We start from the raw sequence: 17281 nt of genomic DNA on the forward strand, positions 1-17281 counted from the left end.
AATCTTTATTTCTGTAGTTTTTAAAGTATTTTATCTCCTTGATGCAATTCATTTTTATGCCCCCTTTCAGGGGAAGCCTAATTTCACTGCTCACCGTGAGATTACAATTCTAAATGACTGAAAGAAAAATGGTTGCATTTAAGAGCAAATGCCAGTATAAATTGGCTAGCAGAGCTGTTAAGAGGTCGGAACAAAAAAGTCAAAAATATTTTTGTCAGTGTAGAAAATGCTTCCCTTAACTCTCACAGACAGAAGATTTGCATAATGGATGATATGGGAAGAAGGATTTGAGGCCCTGTTTTACTCCACTGAACATCAATTCAAACAATGTCACAAGACAAGGGTGAATCACCTCACCCAGAAATGTTGCATCAGATTTCAATAAACACTATTGTACACTACACTGGGCTTTTTATCATGTGGTCTAGAAAAACTTTTCAGAAACAATCATTTGTTCTTAGTGAAGTACAGATCTAATTTTCTTATTTTTGCCAGGCCAAAAAATGCCTAGAACTGCTTCTATTACAGGAAGGGGAACCATACAGAAAGGAGAACTGATTTCCCACCAAGCAGGAAGGCTGCTGACACGATTAGTTTAGGGGCTTTCTTTACCACCACCTCTGCCATTTCTTTGTTTCTCTTTGAATCCTTCTATATGATAAACCAAACCATGTAATTTAACTGCATACTGTACTGAAGTATAAAAGAATCTTACAGGTTTACATAACTATAATAGTATTAATCAAATCAATTACAAACAGCAGCACAGGGTTAACTTGACTGTTTAAACAGGCATGAGAAAAAAAAGCCAGTATGAATCTGGGGTATGTATGCTTACATTCATACTTTATTATAATAGAACTAGGTAAGTCTTAAACAGCAAACAATAAAAAGGACCTTTAGTTTACTAAATGTTTATCTTAAGTCTCAGAAAAAACATACCTCCCAATGCACCACTGTGATCAAGACTCTTCTTCTTAAAACCCTGTGTAGCAATAATTAGTGGAACCAAGACTGAAAAAAGCCAGCGCCATGGAGAAATGGGTCGTAAAGTACCTGATAAATCAAATAACAGGGTTACAGATGACCCTCATAAAGCCTTTATATCTTCATGTCTGAAAAGTCATTATTTCCTGATATATACTTAAATTTTGATCTTAATAGAGATTCAAACTTTTCATCCTCCAGAAGAAAGATATTCATATGGACAGAAGGACAATGTATCTGCAATTATCTACTCAATTTTTCTATTAAGCTATCAAAAGAAAATATATTTCATGAACTGAAATTAATTACCAAAAATAGTAAAATGTGACAGGAAATAAATATGGTGGTATTTTCCATTCTAAAAGGGATTTATGGACTTCAAAAACTAACATCTGAATTTACTATGACAAAATTTCACTACCAAAAAAAGCCAAGCAAGACAGTCTGCTAGGTAAAGTAGTGTGATCACTTTATGAAACATCAGCCCTTTCAGTTCTTCTGACCTTGATGTAAGGCTCTTTAAAATATACTTTGAGCTGATGAATATTTCGGCAAGATTTGTAGTGACAGTTTTAGTTTGAAAAACCCACAAACTTCTAACAGCTAAAGCCAATAGTTAATGTAGGTTTTGAAATAAAAAAGTAAGATCTTGAGAAGTTATTTATTACATCTCCTATACAAATACAAGACATCACAAATCTTGCATTAAAGTAAGTCTTGATCTTGTAAAAGAAAGATTTTACAGAGATACAGAAGCCTGTCTTGCTGGAGAGATAAACATGATGGTTTTCAACAAGAACTTTTGTGTCATCCATACCCCAACCTCTGCACAAACACTGGCTCCCTGGTGTAAAGCAGGACACAGTAAAACACTTATTGCAATGTAAAGATTCACAAGAAAAAAATTCTCTTCTGTGTACTGAAAAGCCCCAAAGCCATAGTAGGTGAACAAGGCAGGGCCTTGCAGCCCAGGGCTGAGTCAGAAATTCAAAAGACAAGCACCAGCTGTGTATGAGGAGCCCTCCAGTGCTGTAGCCTGGTATTGCTTATCACAAACCAAGGTAGCTCTTGGTGCAAACTTGAGCGTAAGCAGTACTGGAACACAAAGGGGGTCCTTTCGTTTGGCTAACAAACAGAATTTTCATCTCTTCAAGGTCATTTTTAAACTAAACTTTTTGGATTTGCTTGTGGGAGAGAAAAGTATTTCTATTAACTTACTACTAAGTAAGACCAAAATAGGATCTATAATAAAACAATGAACGTGTTCTTCAACATTCTGGCTTCACTAACATCTGGCCCACTGTTTGGTGCTTAAGAATTACTATAAACTGTACATTAATAAAAGTATGTTTCTAGTATTTTTATATTTATATTACGGACTGTGAATTTTACCATTTTTATGGGCTGAACCATTTTAAGCCCATTAAGTACTGTATCTTTCATTCACCTCCTTGAAAAGCCAAGGTCTTTCCACAGTCTCAGGCAAATGAATAACAGAAGTTTTATGTCCTTGTTCCATAACCATTCCCTACAAAAAGGAGGATTTGTTCGCAGTCTTCTTTCTATCAGGCCCTATCCTGATTTAGCTGGTACCAGGTCTCTCCACACTATACTGTAAATTCCCACTCACATAAGAGAACAGGGACTAGAATATCCTAATTGTCAGAAAAGCTATACCTTTAGAGAGCAGACACACATAAATGAAGTTGCATGTTTAAATCCCGCTTGGGTAGCTACAAATGACACAAATAAAAGCTGGTTGTGAAGCCTGCTTCTGCATACCTTCTACACATCTGGCATCTCACTACAAGCCAAAGCAGAAGTATGCAGACAACACGGATTTAATACTGTACCAGAACTAACCCATGCTAAATCACTGAAAAACACTGAGCAGAGACATGCAACTGCCTCTACAAAAGTCAGCTTATACTGGTGGGGTATTTATTATAGCTTGTTCTGGACCCAGAGTGTTACTAGGCTGTTGAAGGTGTTCATACTCTATCCCTACGTGCTTTCAGCAATACTGCAATGACACTGGAGCTCTTCCAGCATCAAACTGGCTGGGGTCTGAATGAGAAGTCTTTACCTGTCTTGGAAAAGCAGTTAAATTCTTCTAGGCATTAAACTAATACTGCAGGCAATATCAGCTGCTTTTGCACACTGCTGTTAGAATGCTCCTAGAGCTGAAAAGAGAGACTACAGAGAGGACTTGTGTCCCTGCAATTGCACACAATTAAGTCACAGCCAGTCTGAGCTGCCAGAGCAGAACACTGAGCTGACAGTACACACCTCAGCCACCCACTCCATGCATACATCCCCATTTTCTTATACCATTTTCCGTTTCTGTGTTCCTCGACTAAGGAAATCTTCCTGCATGACCTGTTCTGCACGTTGCAGATGTTGCTGATTCCTACAACAGTTTTGAAAGCTGGCGCACTCCTCCCATGCTGTCACGTACTTCCCCTAATATAGAAAGACCTCTGTCAGCTCAGTCTTTCTTTTCACTTCTTAATTTCTATTTGCTTTCTTTCAGAGAAAGAAATCATAAAGGACACCAACATTTTAAATTGTACATGATCCCTGGGCAGAGCTGCAAGTAAGTGGCTGTCAGCATCTTCTAAACCACTATCGCCTCCTGTAAAAGCTGGGAGTTATCAGCTCTAATGACGAAGGAAGGGGCTGTGCACACCCCTTTTCCCATTTTTGTCTCCTGCCTAGAGGGGCCGGAGGGGAGGATTCACCCGTGGCCGTGCCATGCCAGCCTCTCCCCGGCCTTTGGACTCACCGTAGTACGTACTTGCAGTCATGGACACGATCCAGAACGCCAGCGAAATACAAATGAGCAAGTTCAGGATGACCATATTCGCCATCATCTTGAGGTATTCTCTGAAGAAATCCTCCTGGTAATAGGACATGGGAATCAAGAAGGACAACACCTGTTGGGAAAACACAAGGCGCAGGGCATCAGCGACACCGCCACCACCTCCTTCTCCTCCTCTTTCTCCTCCCGCCCGGCCGGAGCCGCGGCCGGGTCCGGCCCGCACCGCCCCCGGGGCGCTGCCGGGAGGCACCGAGGCGCTCATGGAGAGGCTGCTGCGGCCACCCCGGCCGGCCGACCGCGGGCTGCGCTGCGCGGCGCCGGGCGGCCGGAGGCGCTCGCACCGCCCGGCCCCGTCACCGACCTGCTCCCTGGGGCCGCGGCCGCCGCCACCATCCCGCCCCGCGGCCCCTCCGCGCATGCTCCGCCGCCAGCCGTGCGGGCCCGCCCACGCCTGCGCCGCAGCGAGGGGGCGCTGCGGCTGCGGCTGCGGCCGGGCCCCGCGCCGTGAGGAGCTCTTGCTGCCTTGGGGCGGGGATGGGGTCGCGCCCCTGCGACAGACGCTGCCAGCGGAGATCCAGTTTGCGAAATAAAACCAGGAACGACACGCCTGTGAAAGGCATGAAGTCTGTGGATAATTAGTGAGACCAATGAGTACCTGGATGAGGGTTGAAACTTGTTGGAGCACTTCGAAGTTCATTAACAGCAGAAAAAGAGATTTGAAACGTTTCCTAAAGTTGACTTGGGATGAAAACATGCCAAACCTGCCTGGTGGCTTTTCCTGGGGCAGTCAGAATGACTCCCAAAACACTCGAGTTGTAAATAAGCTGACATTAGCTACGGGATGGACTGCACAGCTCCCACTCCACACATTAGAGGCTTTGTCAAAAAGCACAGTACGAGGTGAAACTTCACAACTTCTCAAAAACCCATTGTTCTGAGGCAGCAGCCTCAAAATAAACGAGAAATAAATGAAATAAATAAGACTTCAGGCATCCCAGGAGACAATGCTGAAGAAGCATTTAAGTATTCAGCACTTGTTCAGTGGAACCTAGACCAAAACCTTCAAGTGGTACCTCATGAACATCAGGTGCTTTTTTCTTATGGACTTGTAGCAGCAGCAGCAGAACAATATTTATTTAAGTATTCAGCAAGAGGCAGAGTAATACAAAAAAGGACAGTAAGAGATCTTTGATACACAACAGAAATAGTTTTAAAGCTAGAAAATTCAAGTGAGCATTCTTAATTTAAGATATTATAATTTTCTTACTGAATTTGGGAATAATTCTGGATTGTGGCACCCATTTATTTTTGAGGCATGTTCTCTTATTTTTCATTCAGTATCTGGAGTAGGTTTCTATCAAGATGTAAACAAAGTCCATGTGTTCTTTTTCTCTCAGAAAAAGAATATGATTCTTTTCTATCATAAACTTGGATATATTTCCATGTTGTTATGAAAGAAATACTCAGTTATGACTCAGAGCTGCTTCTTCAGATGTTGTCTAAGTGAAGAACCTTAAAGATTTACAGATAACTGGTTTTAGCTGAAGAAAGTAGGCCTATTCCAGAGGCTAAAGTTAAGACTTGGGTGGTTACAATGTATTTTCTCCAGGCAGTTGGAGACAAAACTTGGATCAGGTGCCTTAGACAAGGCTTTATTTTATTTTCTGCTATATTTATTTGTAACAAATACTGGTAACACCCAAAATTTCTCTCAAGTAGAGATACCTAAAACAGTAATACTAATGTAGGAGTACTGATTTTGGTATATCTAGTCTTCCTTCTTAGCACCCAAATTTTCATTAAACATCCACCTAAGGCCTGAATTTGAGATATAAGAATCAGGGACTCAGTAGCTGGGCTGCTTTGTAAGAACAGGACACCTTTCAAGAATAGTGCTGACATGACATTGCTTAGGTTCTTCTGCAAAAATCTAACTAGTTGAGATTTTCAACCAGAACAAGATCAACTCTACTTAAAGTCATGGCTGAACAAGCAGCTGCTTGTTCTGGTACAACCAACTCCCATAAACTTACTCATTCAAATACATACTTAATTGTAATAAATTGTTTTATTTAATTTATTGCTTACTTTTTGTTTTCTAAACTGTAACAGACTGATATTGGAATTTCTGGTGGAGTAACAAAAGTTCCTGCAGGAATCCTAGAGCCCTGGCTGTTATCTCTGGTTCTGTAAAACTGTGGGACTGTGATTCATGGTAACACACAAGCTGGTGTGAAGAGGGGGGCAGGTTTGTGGAGCTCTAAAGGACTCTTCAGCTTCCTTCATAGATCCCATACCCATCTGAAGTAGCACTTGGCATTGATTTAGGGACATACCAGACTATGGCACTGGTTTATCTACAGACCTTGTATCTTGGCTTAAATCCAAAGCTGCTGCTGCTGCTGGAGTTTACCTGAGAAAGAACAGCAAAAGGGACCACAGCTCTCCACTCCTGGTGTGAGAAAGGTGGTTCTGGCCAGGAAATGTCTAACCACCAGTGCATGAATAATGTTGGCTTTGACTACTTTTTTAGCTCTGAGTCTTTTGTTAAATGTGGCTTCATACATCCCTCTTCCAGTGTTTCTGATTGCCAACAGATTTTCCTGCAGTAGCTTGGTACACATTAAATGTTGCAAGTAGATTAGAAAACAAGGAAGAAAGGCACACAAAATTAGACTTCTTTCTTAATTTGGAAGCTGAAAGAAGTAGCTACAGTTTTGAAAGTAATGTCTACAACAGCTCTGTAACTGCCACATATATTGTGTTTAAACTACTCTTTTCTAGATGTTGCCCTTTTTTCACTAGGTCCTGTAATAATGATAACAACAACAACAACACTTTTAATTAGAAAAAGCTGGGTTTTCAAAAAACTTAAATTGCCATCTAGAGGCTTACAATATTGTGAATACAGAATGAATGTATTTAAAAAGCCATCCTGAATCAGTCAGAAAAGCATTATGTATATTTAATACATGCAATACATTCATTTCATAATCAGTTTTTACTTAACCCTCCCCGCATTCCTTATTCACACCTAATAGTAGTGATAAGCTTGAGAATTAAAAAAAGCAGCAAGAAACAGTTGCTTATGACAAGTAGAGCTGAAAACTTTTCCTCACACTTTTCCATCCAAATTCATATGTGGAATAAGAAAATAATGAGAAGTTTAAATTAAAAAAAAAAATGGAATTAAAAGCTACCCAATATTTAGAAGAAGAGTTTCTTCTTACCTTTTACCTAAATGTAGAGGATGCAAAGCACTGCCAGTGCAGTCTCTGGGAGGACAAAAAAAAAAGTATGACTTAATAAGAGGCAGGAATGTGAGATGATTAAAAGCAGCTCAACAGAAAGAAGATAATAACATGTTACTGGACACAGCATGCTAATAACTCTTTTACACTCATTCTTTTCATAGGAATTTAGTAGATTTGCCATAATCTAGCATGACATTTCTCAACTTTTACGACAATTTTAGAAGTAGACTTTCTGACTTATTTTTTTGTATCTCTGAGATACAACTTTCCATTTGTCTTCACTGCTTAAAACATTATTCATATTTATGCTTGATAGAATGCATTATGAATAATATAGCTTGAAAGTTAAATACTAATTTAAACATCTTTTATTCTCCTTTGTTAAACTTGTTTTCTCAATACCAAAAACTGATTGAAGACAAAATACTGTTCAATACATGAAATTAAAAATCTGTAAAAATTGTTAACATTGTATTAAGTACAGTTGTTCACAAGGGCCTTAAATAATATTCACACTTTTAGAAAAGACAACCTGGTAAGACTGTAAAATTTTATGCTGATGGTGTATTTAGATAGCTACAGAAAACAGAGGGGAAAAGTTATTCTGCAGGAAGGGAAAAGTAATACTGTAGATAAATATTCATCTTAAGCAGAGCATTCATAATTAGTAGTCACCTGTAAAAATACCGACCAAATTGCAAACAGTAATTTTCATACCAAAGGAGTTGCTATACAAATGAATTCCTAACATTTTTGAGGCAGTTAAAAGTGTCAGTGCTTAACACTATAGCAAAACTATTCATACCAGGATTTGGATTGTGGACTATAAAGCAGTGAATGAAGAATAAATATCCAAATGGCTTACCAAAAAAGAACAGAACCTAGAATGAAGCTTTAAGTATTAAATTTATTAAATATGTGTGGGTAGGCTTTTGCTTTGTGTTAAATGAATTTATCCAAAGACAATGACACCAATTAAATTTATTAATAAATTTATTCTAATTGTCCTTTTCCCAGTAATTTATTACAAATGACCCAGCTTTTTACTATGTGTTTATGCTGTGTTTTTCTACTTAATCAAGTAATTCAGGGTAACAGTAAGCAAGGCAGGTAAAGATCTAAAAGGACTATGCACAAGGAATAACCATCTTCAGTCATAGACTTGCCAAGATGGTAAAGAGGCTTTAAACTAAAGTTGCCAGGGGAGGAGAACCTCCTTTCATCCCAGTCCCACTGGCTTGATGGCAATGCCCCCACAAGAGATGCCCAGAACCTGGAGGAGGATCATAGTGATGCTTAAAGATTTTTTAGCTTCTTCGTATATTTGTAGCTTTGTAGATTTTAATACATAGCTGTATAGTTTCTAGCACTTACACTTTAGAACAGTAGTTAGTTACCCTTTCTCACACATTATGTCACCTTCTTGAAATGCTTGGTCTTATTTTCAAGGAAAAGGATTTCCAGCAAGAACAGCTTGTTTTGCACCAGCATCTGGGAGCTATAACAAGATACAGGACTAAGAACCCCTTGCAGGGACTCCAGTGGGGCAGGGCCAAGGGTGGTTACCAGGGCAACCAGTCTCCCATTGGATATACTAGCTAGATATACTAATTAGTTAAACTTATAAAAATTGTGAAAATTTGATGCTGTGTATGCACAGAGGGATAAACTTTCATTAAAAGACTGCTTTTTATGCTATCCATTCTAATATTGTTTGGAAATTTTTTCTTCTGATTTTAGGCAGCAACAGGTTAGCAGGAGAGCACCTGAAGAGCAGCACAAAGGAATTTCAGCCACTCCAGCCAGCGAGTTGGTTTCATTGGGGGTCCCAACTTAAATGGCTCTATGCAAACACACACAACATGGGGAATAAACAACTGGAGTTAGAGATGTGCATATGCCTGCAGGGCCACACTCTTACTGCAGCCATGGAGACATGGTGGGATGGCTTCCGTGACTGGTGTTAGAATGAAGTCATACCAGAAGGATGCATCTCTTCAGCGACAGATAGGAGCACCCTGACATTCACAAGCTCTCACCTTCCTGAGGGACTTCAACCATAACCATATCTATTGGAAGGACAACACAGCAGGCGATAAGCAATACAGGAGTTTCCTGAAGTGTGTTGATGATAACATCCTTCTCCAAGTGACACAGAAGCCAGTAAGGAGAGGTTCTTTGCTGGGCCTTGTTCTCACCAACAAGGAGGGGCTGCTCTGGCACCTGATGCTCAAGGGCAGCTTTGGCTATGAGTGACCATGGAATGGTGCCTTTCAAGATACTTAGGGCAGCAAGGAGGGTGCACAGCAAGCTCACTGCCCTGGTCTTCAGGAGAGGAGACTGGTCTCTCCAAAGGTCTGCTTGGTAGAGTACCATTGAGCTGCATCTCTGCTGTATGATGGAGAGCGTAGTCTATGCAGAATTAGAGCTATGCAGGGAACAGGATTGGCTGGATTTCAGATTGAGATAACTTTTTAATTATTCAACCTCATTAAGTTATATACATTTTTATCCTGTAAAAACTCATGTCCTCCACATCTGCCGCAGCAGGTAGGTGTAACTTGTCATACATAATGATTCACATCAGCACTTTAACTTGTTTATGCAGACTGAGAAGCAGTGATGGAACTATGCACATATATATTTTTCCCACACTGGTCCTAGTTAGATTTTAGGGTCTTATTTGGGTTTAAACCCAGTTGGCAACTAAGAACCTCACAGTCACTGACTTACCTCCTCTCCACCCTGGTGGAATGGGGAGGAGAATCAAAAGCAAAACTTGTAGGTGAGATAAGAACAGTTTAATAATTGAAATTTAAAAAAATAATGACAATAAAAAGGTAAAACAAATTATGAACAAAGCAATTGCTCACCATCTGCTGACCGATGCCAGACACCATCCCTGAACCCCAGTTAGCCCCCTTACAGGTAACTCCCTGTTCATGTAACAGGGTAAGAAGGTCTATAGTGTGGAATATCCCTTTTGCCAGTTCAGGTAAACTGTTCAAGCTATGCACCTTCACGGTTGTTTTGGGTTTTCTTGTTGTCTTTTTTTTTTTTTTGTGGGGGGGGGGTTTGTTTGTTTGGGTTTTGGTGGGGGTTTTGTTGTGGTTTTTTGTTTGTGTTTTTTGTTTTGATTTTTGGTTTTTGGTGTTTTTTTGGGTTGTGTACCATGTCACTGTCAGAGCATGAGACCAAGAAAGTCCTTGGATAAACATAGCTTAGCAACAACCAAAACACCAGGGTGTTATCAACATTATTTTCATACCGAATCCAAAACACAGCAATGTACCAGCTACCAAGAAGAAATTAACTCTATCCCAGACTAAACCAGGACAGATCTTTCGCTCAAGAACTCTGTTATATTTACCTTTATGTTCTTTTGCAGACAATTCTAGAAAATATTGCTAAAGACTTAAGATTACTAACTTTCATTTTGCTTAAAATACTTTGTAAGAAATACTGGGAGGTGAGGGGGTCAACCAAAGCTACATCTACATATGAAATAAAATCTTAATTAAAAAAATATTGTCTCCAGGTTGTTAGTGACCAGGCCTGGATTCTTACAAGCTTGACAAGTATTTTTAATTTTTTTTTTTTGTGTCTTCTTGTTATCAAGATTGAATGTACTGAGCTCAAAAAGAGATGTCTGACTGCAGACATGACAGTTTTATCAACAACTTGTAAATCACTGAGCATGTAGAAGACCAATGCTTACTAGTCTTGACTTGCCAGAACTAAGCAGAACAAAGACGGAAATTTGATTTACTATTTTTAACTGACTATTCCAACCAGCAGACTAATGGATTTTTTTGTTTGCATTCTGTACTGACTTTAGAATCTTTCCAACAAAAACAAACAAACAAACAAACAAACAAAAAACACCCCAGTTACATCTGGCATGTTTTGATATTAGCTCAGCAGCACTTAGCAAAAGGAAAAAAAATAGTAGTATTCCTAAACATTTATTAATAAAGAAACCACATGAACAGGCTATTAAGTCCAACTATTTGTGAATTTGTTTCATTGTAGAGATTCAAAATGTAGACCACACTGTGAGCCACTGAAAGATGAAGAGCAGTGGAAACGTGTGGCCCATTTCAAAAATAATCTCCTTAATGGGATGGTAAATTACCCTTTCTTTGAACAGTGGCTCAAGTACCCAAATGCTGTGTCTATGTAAATAGTTGTTGACTGAGACTTTTCAAGCAGTTGCTCATAATGTCTTTATCTGCATCTAAAATAAAAGGGCACTAAACTACACAATGGCTGTTTGAAGGGGTAAACTCTGCCAGTGTAATCAGTGGGTGATAGTGTTTCATCTGTTGGGTCTCCAGTCAGGATATTACTTTGTATCTTCCCCATTGCCTTTTGCCAACACTGCAGTTGCTCTAAGCTATAGTGACTCCAGCTATCTGCCTTTTCCATGTGAAGAGAGTGGGATGCTTTTCTAACACAACTTCATGCATTCTGGGTGTGAACCCTTTGTGGCTGTACCATGCTGCAATGCCATGCAAGTCAGGGAAGATGTGCTGATACAATGTGAAGACTGACCCAAAAACTCAAGGGAGATTATATCAACACCATCAAATGGATAAATAAAACCATATGATGAATGCTGATGGGCTCCTGGTAGTTCTGATAGGAGAAACACAATAACATCACTTCATCCACTATTGAATGTAGTCCTCATTTTTGTCTGTTTCAGTTGATTAAGACTGGAGGCACACCAGAGGTTACTGCATATGTACTTAGTTCTGACTAGAGAAGTTTAGAAAAATAGTTGCTATACCTTTTTTCTGCAGATATATTTCTCAGTTTACATTTATAATCCATTATATACAATCTAAGGCATGTAAAATACCTCTTAAATCACCTTCAACTTTATTTCATCTTTTTATGTTACTAAAAGCATGGAATAGTTGAAAGTGAAGTATCAAAATTAATATGAACATTAAAACTGAATAAAGGCACTATTAGTGTTACATTATAACTGGGTGTTATACACAGATTAGAGGCACAAGCATCAGCTACAAAGACACAGCTTAAATACTGAGGATATTGTGTCTCTCTGAATTAACAAATACTTTACGTTTCTATAGCAGTTAATCATAAGAAGTTAAAAAAAACTTCACAAATGGGCAAAGTTTAAGGAAGGGAAGGAATATTGGTCAATGCCTTGTTCCAGATCACATGAAAAACTCAACAACATAAAACCAGGTGATCTGCCATTTTTTTATACACAGTGAAACATTTTATTGAACATTTTATTACATGTTTGTAAAAGTTGCCTTGAGCCCTAAGCAGAGTCTCTGGATTGTGTAGTAAGATAAATTATAAAATCATTCTTCTGTTGTCACCCATATAACGACTATAAGGAAAGATCATGAGGGAAATATTCATCTGTGGGTTGAATGCACATTCAAATCCACAGCATAATGGGACCTTCCTCATTTATTACAATGTAGAAATCTTGTACTGATTTGGTCTTGTGAAGACACTACACTTTAGTAGAAGCCTATTAAAAACTACTATGGATAGCAGTGGTGTCTTATGTTTTTGAAGAGAATTATTTTTCTTACTTACACTGCAGCAATTATTATGAAGTTTATAATAGAAATTAAAACTCATAATTCTTAGATTTACTGCAGATTGTAAATTTGTATTTGTAAGGTTGTATCTGAAAAATTACATATTATGTCTTACCTGGGCAAATGTTAATTTTTTTGTAAAACTAGATAATTATTACTTCCTTGGAAAGATAAATATTGAAGGATAATGCACTTGCCAAGTGCACTACAGATTTAGCTGTATTTTGCAGATAGACAAAAGCAGCAAGTACTCTGTGATCAATAAACTGGATTTTGGGAAATCTACTTTGTAATAAAGAATGAGTTTTTTATAATTGAATATTTATTAAATCAAAAAATTAAGTCATGGAAATACAATATTTTGACTTAGGCAGTATAGAATTTTGGTCCTGGTTCTCCCAGGGCAAATACCCACACATCCAACTTCAAACACTGTTATGGAATTGAAGACTTTTTCAGTTTAGAAACTGGATAATTTAGTATGAAATGTGAAAATATCCTGGAAAACTAAAACTACAGAATAAAAAAGGAAAGTTTTACTGAAAAAAGGTGGCTATAACTACACATGTTCAAAAGTTAAGCAGAAATATCCCTTACCTTTTTCTCTTCAGTCCAGATTCAGCAGAAGCGGTGCTGAAAAAGTATTTCAAAAGTAAGATGAGTTTAAGTCCTATGACAAAGAATTGCAGATTCCCAATGTTTTCAGCAACTGAAGTTTCTCATCAGAATGACTATTGCACTGTCTATTCTGCTGCTTTGCTGTGATAATTTATTCCCATTCTTTCAGTCAACAACAGTAAAGTGATGCCACAGGAAATCATTCCGTCCTGAAGCAGATTAAAAATGGAGAAGTCAAGGCACTAACAAATAGGGTGGAGCCCAATCCACTCTGCTCATGCCAAAACAGTGCCAATTAAAGATTTATTTTCTTGTTCTCCTGACTTCAGAGATCCACCCAGTGTCAGAAATTGGTATTGAAGTCCCAGAACATCCTGTCAATGTACACAACATTCTAAGGTAGAACTAAAGTTTTAATCTCTTAAAAAAAGGTTTTGACAGGCTGGGGGGTGGGGAGGGGGGGGGTGGGTGTGTGTGGAAGCACCTTCTTCATCTGTGAAAGGAATCTGCATTTATGCCTTATTTATGCCTTTCTCATAACAAATATAAACAAAACTTGGTGCTCTGCTTTTCAAGATAGGAAATTCTTCAGTTCTGTGAACTCTAGAACATCATTATAACAACAGGAGGTTATCTCCCAGCTGCCAAGTCTTACAAGTCATTTATTTTTTCTTGATGACATGGACATTTGGTAATATGGATGCAGAAATGAGAATGACTAGGATTCAAACAAAATCTTCTCAAAAGAAATCTCAATAAATAAATAAAAAGTGAACATTTTTAACATTCATGATTATTTAAGTAGAATGGCTCATGACTTTTTAAAAATATATTTTGCAGACTTTTGTCTTGAGACTTTACCAGCCCGCTTTTATGTTAATTATTTGAGACTTCCACCTCTAAATATGTCCAACTATCTGGAATTCATCTTATATGTTTAATCTCTCTTATGGCAGACACTGATTTAGGTGGCTTTAGGCATGCTGGAGCTGTTTTTTTTTTCCTTCCCCTAAAGATTCAAACCCAAAAGAACATTTGTCAAAGACTGTGAAAATGAAAAACTTGAGAACTCTTCCGGAGTCAAAACTGCCACACAAAGAGCTTCTGAATTTTTTTTTTTTTTCCTGAAAACTGATCTTACAGATTTACTAGAAAAGGTTCACATGCAAATATAACTAGTAATTAAAAATTTTCTGTACAATAATCAGGCCACTAGTAGCTGCTGGCTAACATAAGATACTGAAACTTTTGCAGAAATGGCTCATGGCATGATGTTCTTAGGACATTTGCATATATACAGTCAATTTGAGCCTATGGATGTCACTCCTCCTAGTAATTAACACAAGGAGATTCCTGCAATATATCTCCCCTCACTTTACATCTGGGGAACTGAAACAACCAGCAAATAATTTTTTCTTTCTGCATTAACTAAGAAAAGAGACTGATTATATATTTATACTGCTAAATGAAAAAAATAAATAGCAGCTGGGTGCAGCTGAAACACTGACCTCTCAGTAATTGGCACTGCTTAACTGTAAAGCTACTCTCCAGATGTATTTGGACTGCTCTGAGGAGAAGACTCCAGGAAGTCCCTAGAGAGTGGGCTAGTCCTAAACACCAGCTGGTCTTGAAGGATTGAATCTAAGTCCACCTATTTAGCAGAACAGGCAAAGTCAAATATCAACTCTCTGTGTCTTTGGGACTACCATCCTCTTCAACTTGTTTCCTTGCCAAGTTAAGGTTCCTGAGCTTTCCTGAAAATAGTGTAAAAAAAAGTTGTTTGGAGCTGGACAAAACATTTAAAATTCTTTAATTTTCCTACATATTAATAGTTCAGATTACATTTAAAAATAACCGTGAAGAGCTGCAAGAAAAGCTGAGAAATTGTCCTGGCACTGAGGGTTATGTCACACCTCTTTACGTATCAGTTTAATTCTCCGGGCCTGCAGCCCCAATGTTTCACAGCTACCAACTGAGACGTAATATGCATACTCCTTTTTCATAATATCACTTTTATAAGGCATTCATTTCTTAAAGTCTGGCTCCCTTGTTGGAATGTTTAATAGTATAAATAATCAGGCAACCTGGTGGCACAGTCCAGTGGGATGTCTTTTTCAGCATGTGCAAAAACACATCGAATGAAAAAAAACTAAATAAAACCTGAACAAAAGAAATAATGAAAAGCCATTGCAGCTTTTTTATATTAAAAAAAACCAAAAAACAAAACCCACCTTGATATTCTGGTTCTAGGATATCCCCTAACTGTTGTTGTTCCCCACCCTATTGCAGCCCTTTTTTAAAAGGGAAAACTCTGCTTATTTCCAACTAGCACAGACACATTTTCCAACAAAAACTCCTGTCAACAGCCAGGACTCTTGCTGTTCTGTCCTTAACCCTATAGCATTACATCGTGGCTCTGCCTGTGGAGATTGCCATGACTGCCCTGCTGTCATAGAACAACCCTTACCATGCTACGATGACATCAGAAATTTTCACCTTCAGAGGCCAGACATAATCCCTCTTATATATGGCTCCCTGTGGCTCCACAGGCCATCCATGGAGTCAGAGAATGGTTTGCGTTGGAAGCGACCTTAAAGACCATCTACTTCCAACCAACCTACCATGGGCAGAGACACTTTCCACAAGATCAAGTTGCCCAGAGCCCCCTCCAGCCTGGCCTTGAACACTTCCAGTGATGGGGCTTCCATGAATTCCCTGGGCAATCTGTTCCAGTGCCTCTCTATCCTCACAGTAAAGAATTTCTTCCTAGTATCAGATCTAAACCTATCCTCTTTTAGTTTTAAAGCCATTTCCCATTATCCTGTCACTACACACCCTTGTAAAAAGTCCCTCTCCAGCTCTCTTGTCAGCCCCTTTAGGTACTGGAAGGTCTCCCTGTACCTTCTCTTCTCCAAGCTGAACTGCCACAACTCTCTCAGCCTCTCTTCATAGGAGAGGTGCTCCAGCCCTCTGATGCAGCTCTAGGATGTGATGTCCGTACTTCCACAAAAGGAGTGGAAGCTTATTATTGCTCTCCAGTACAAACTGCAGAATTTGCTGTCCTGATTAGCACTTCTGTACTTGCACAAGAGCCATTGGCTTTCTTAGCCATCTGTGTTACACAGATTCCTGATATACCTTTGGGTCTATGCACAGTTGTGGATAACTTTGAAAGCAACACAGTTTCTTAATATCCCCTTGCACTCCTATGCAAGTGCCTTGCTGCTATGTTGAAGCTCTTCTGCAAGCATTAGTACTGCCTGCTCTTAGCAATAGTAAAATACTACACTCACGTTTTTCCTTATGATGATACCAAACAAGAAATGGCCTTTATTGATCAATCAGCAAGGACAGTGGGTCTTTCTGGCTGGCACACTCCTGTAAATGCTCTCATCAGCTTTTCTACAGAGCAGTCACCATTTGCTTCTGTTTCAGAACTGTTTTGCAGGACTCAGCCCTGGGAGATGGAAACATTGCCTGGCTGTGCCAGGAGTGCCAGTTACACCTTGAGTCCTCATGGCCGTCCCCTGATAACCACCCTGTTGCACCTCAGCTTCTCCTCACTTACTTTCTGGTGACTCACCCTGGCAAGGGGGTGTGATTGCATCAGTACAACAAAGATTGGTTTGCCCCAAATTTTCTGTAAGAGCACAGCAATACTGCAGCACTTGTCCAATTTGTTTGGCCCATAACATCAGATGAAGGGTCAAGACCAAAGATGCAGCACACCTAGACACACGGTTTTCCTTTGTAAATTTGCAAGTGGATTTTATGCAGATGTCCAAATAATGTAACCACAAATACACTTATTTAATCATAAACAATTTCTCAGGATGGGTAGAGGTCTGTCCATGTAGAAATGCTGATACTACTACTGTCACTAAGAAATTTTTCAGACAATGCATCATTTTGGAATACTCACTGTACGATATAGTGACCAGGGGACTCATTTCACAGGACAGGGGATCTGTAAAGCCCTAGAAACCCAACAGCATTTACACTCTGAAGTG

The 17281-nt window shown here is 39.0% G+C and overlaps 1 protein-coding gene across 10 annotated transcripts in view; it reads right to left on the reverse strand.

The window, feature by feature from the left end:
• TMEM19 (transmembrane protein 19) overlaps positions 1–17281 on the reverse strand; it is a 29993-nt gene that overhangs the window by 7171 nt on the left and 5541 nt on the right. For 6 of the 10 annotated variants that reach the window (XM_053979163.1, XM_053979167.1, XM_053979160.1 and 3 more), the window contains 5 exons: positions 14780–14922; positions 13251–13286; positions 7039–7083; positions 3773–3923; positions 943–1056 (listed from right to left, as the gene is read on the reverse strand). In XM_053979163.1, coding sequence (XP_053835138.1) covers positions 943–1056; positions 3773–3902 — 244 coding nt within the window. In that variant the 5' untranslated portion in view covers positions 3903–3923; positions 7039–7083; positions 13251–13286; positions 14780–14922. Of the gene's footprint in view, positions 1–942; positions 1057–3772; positions 4076–4169; positions 4240–7038; positions 7084–13250; positions 13287–14779; positions 15026–16564; positions 16753–16854; positions 17001–17281 lie in introns of those variants that run through there. The other 4 variants (XM_053979164.1, XM_053979165.1, XM_053979159.1 and 1 more) reach the window with 4 other exon arrangements.

This window comes from Vidua macroura, chromosome 5 (assembly GCF_024509145.1).
Source record: "Vidua macroura isolate BioBank_ID:100142 chromosome 5, ASM2450914v1, whole genome shotgun sequence".
In the NCBI taxonomy this organism is placed as follows: domain Eukaryota; kingdom Metazoa; phylum Chordata; class Aves; order Passeriformes; family Viduidae; genus Vidua; species Vidua macroura.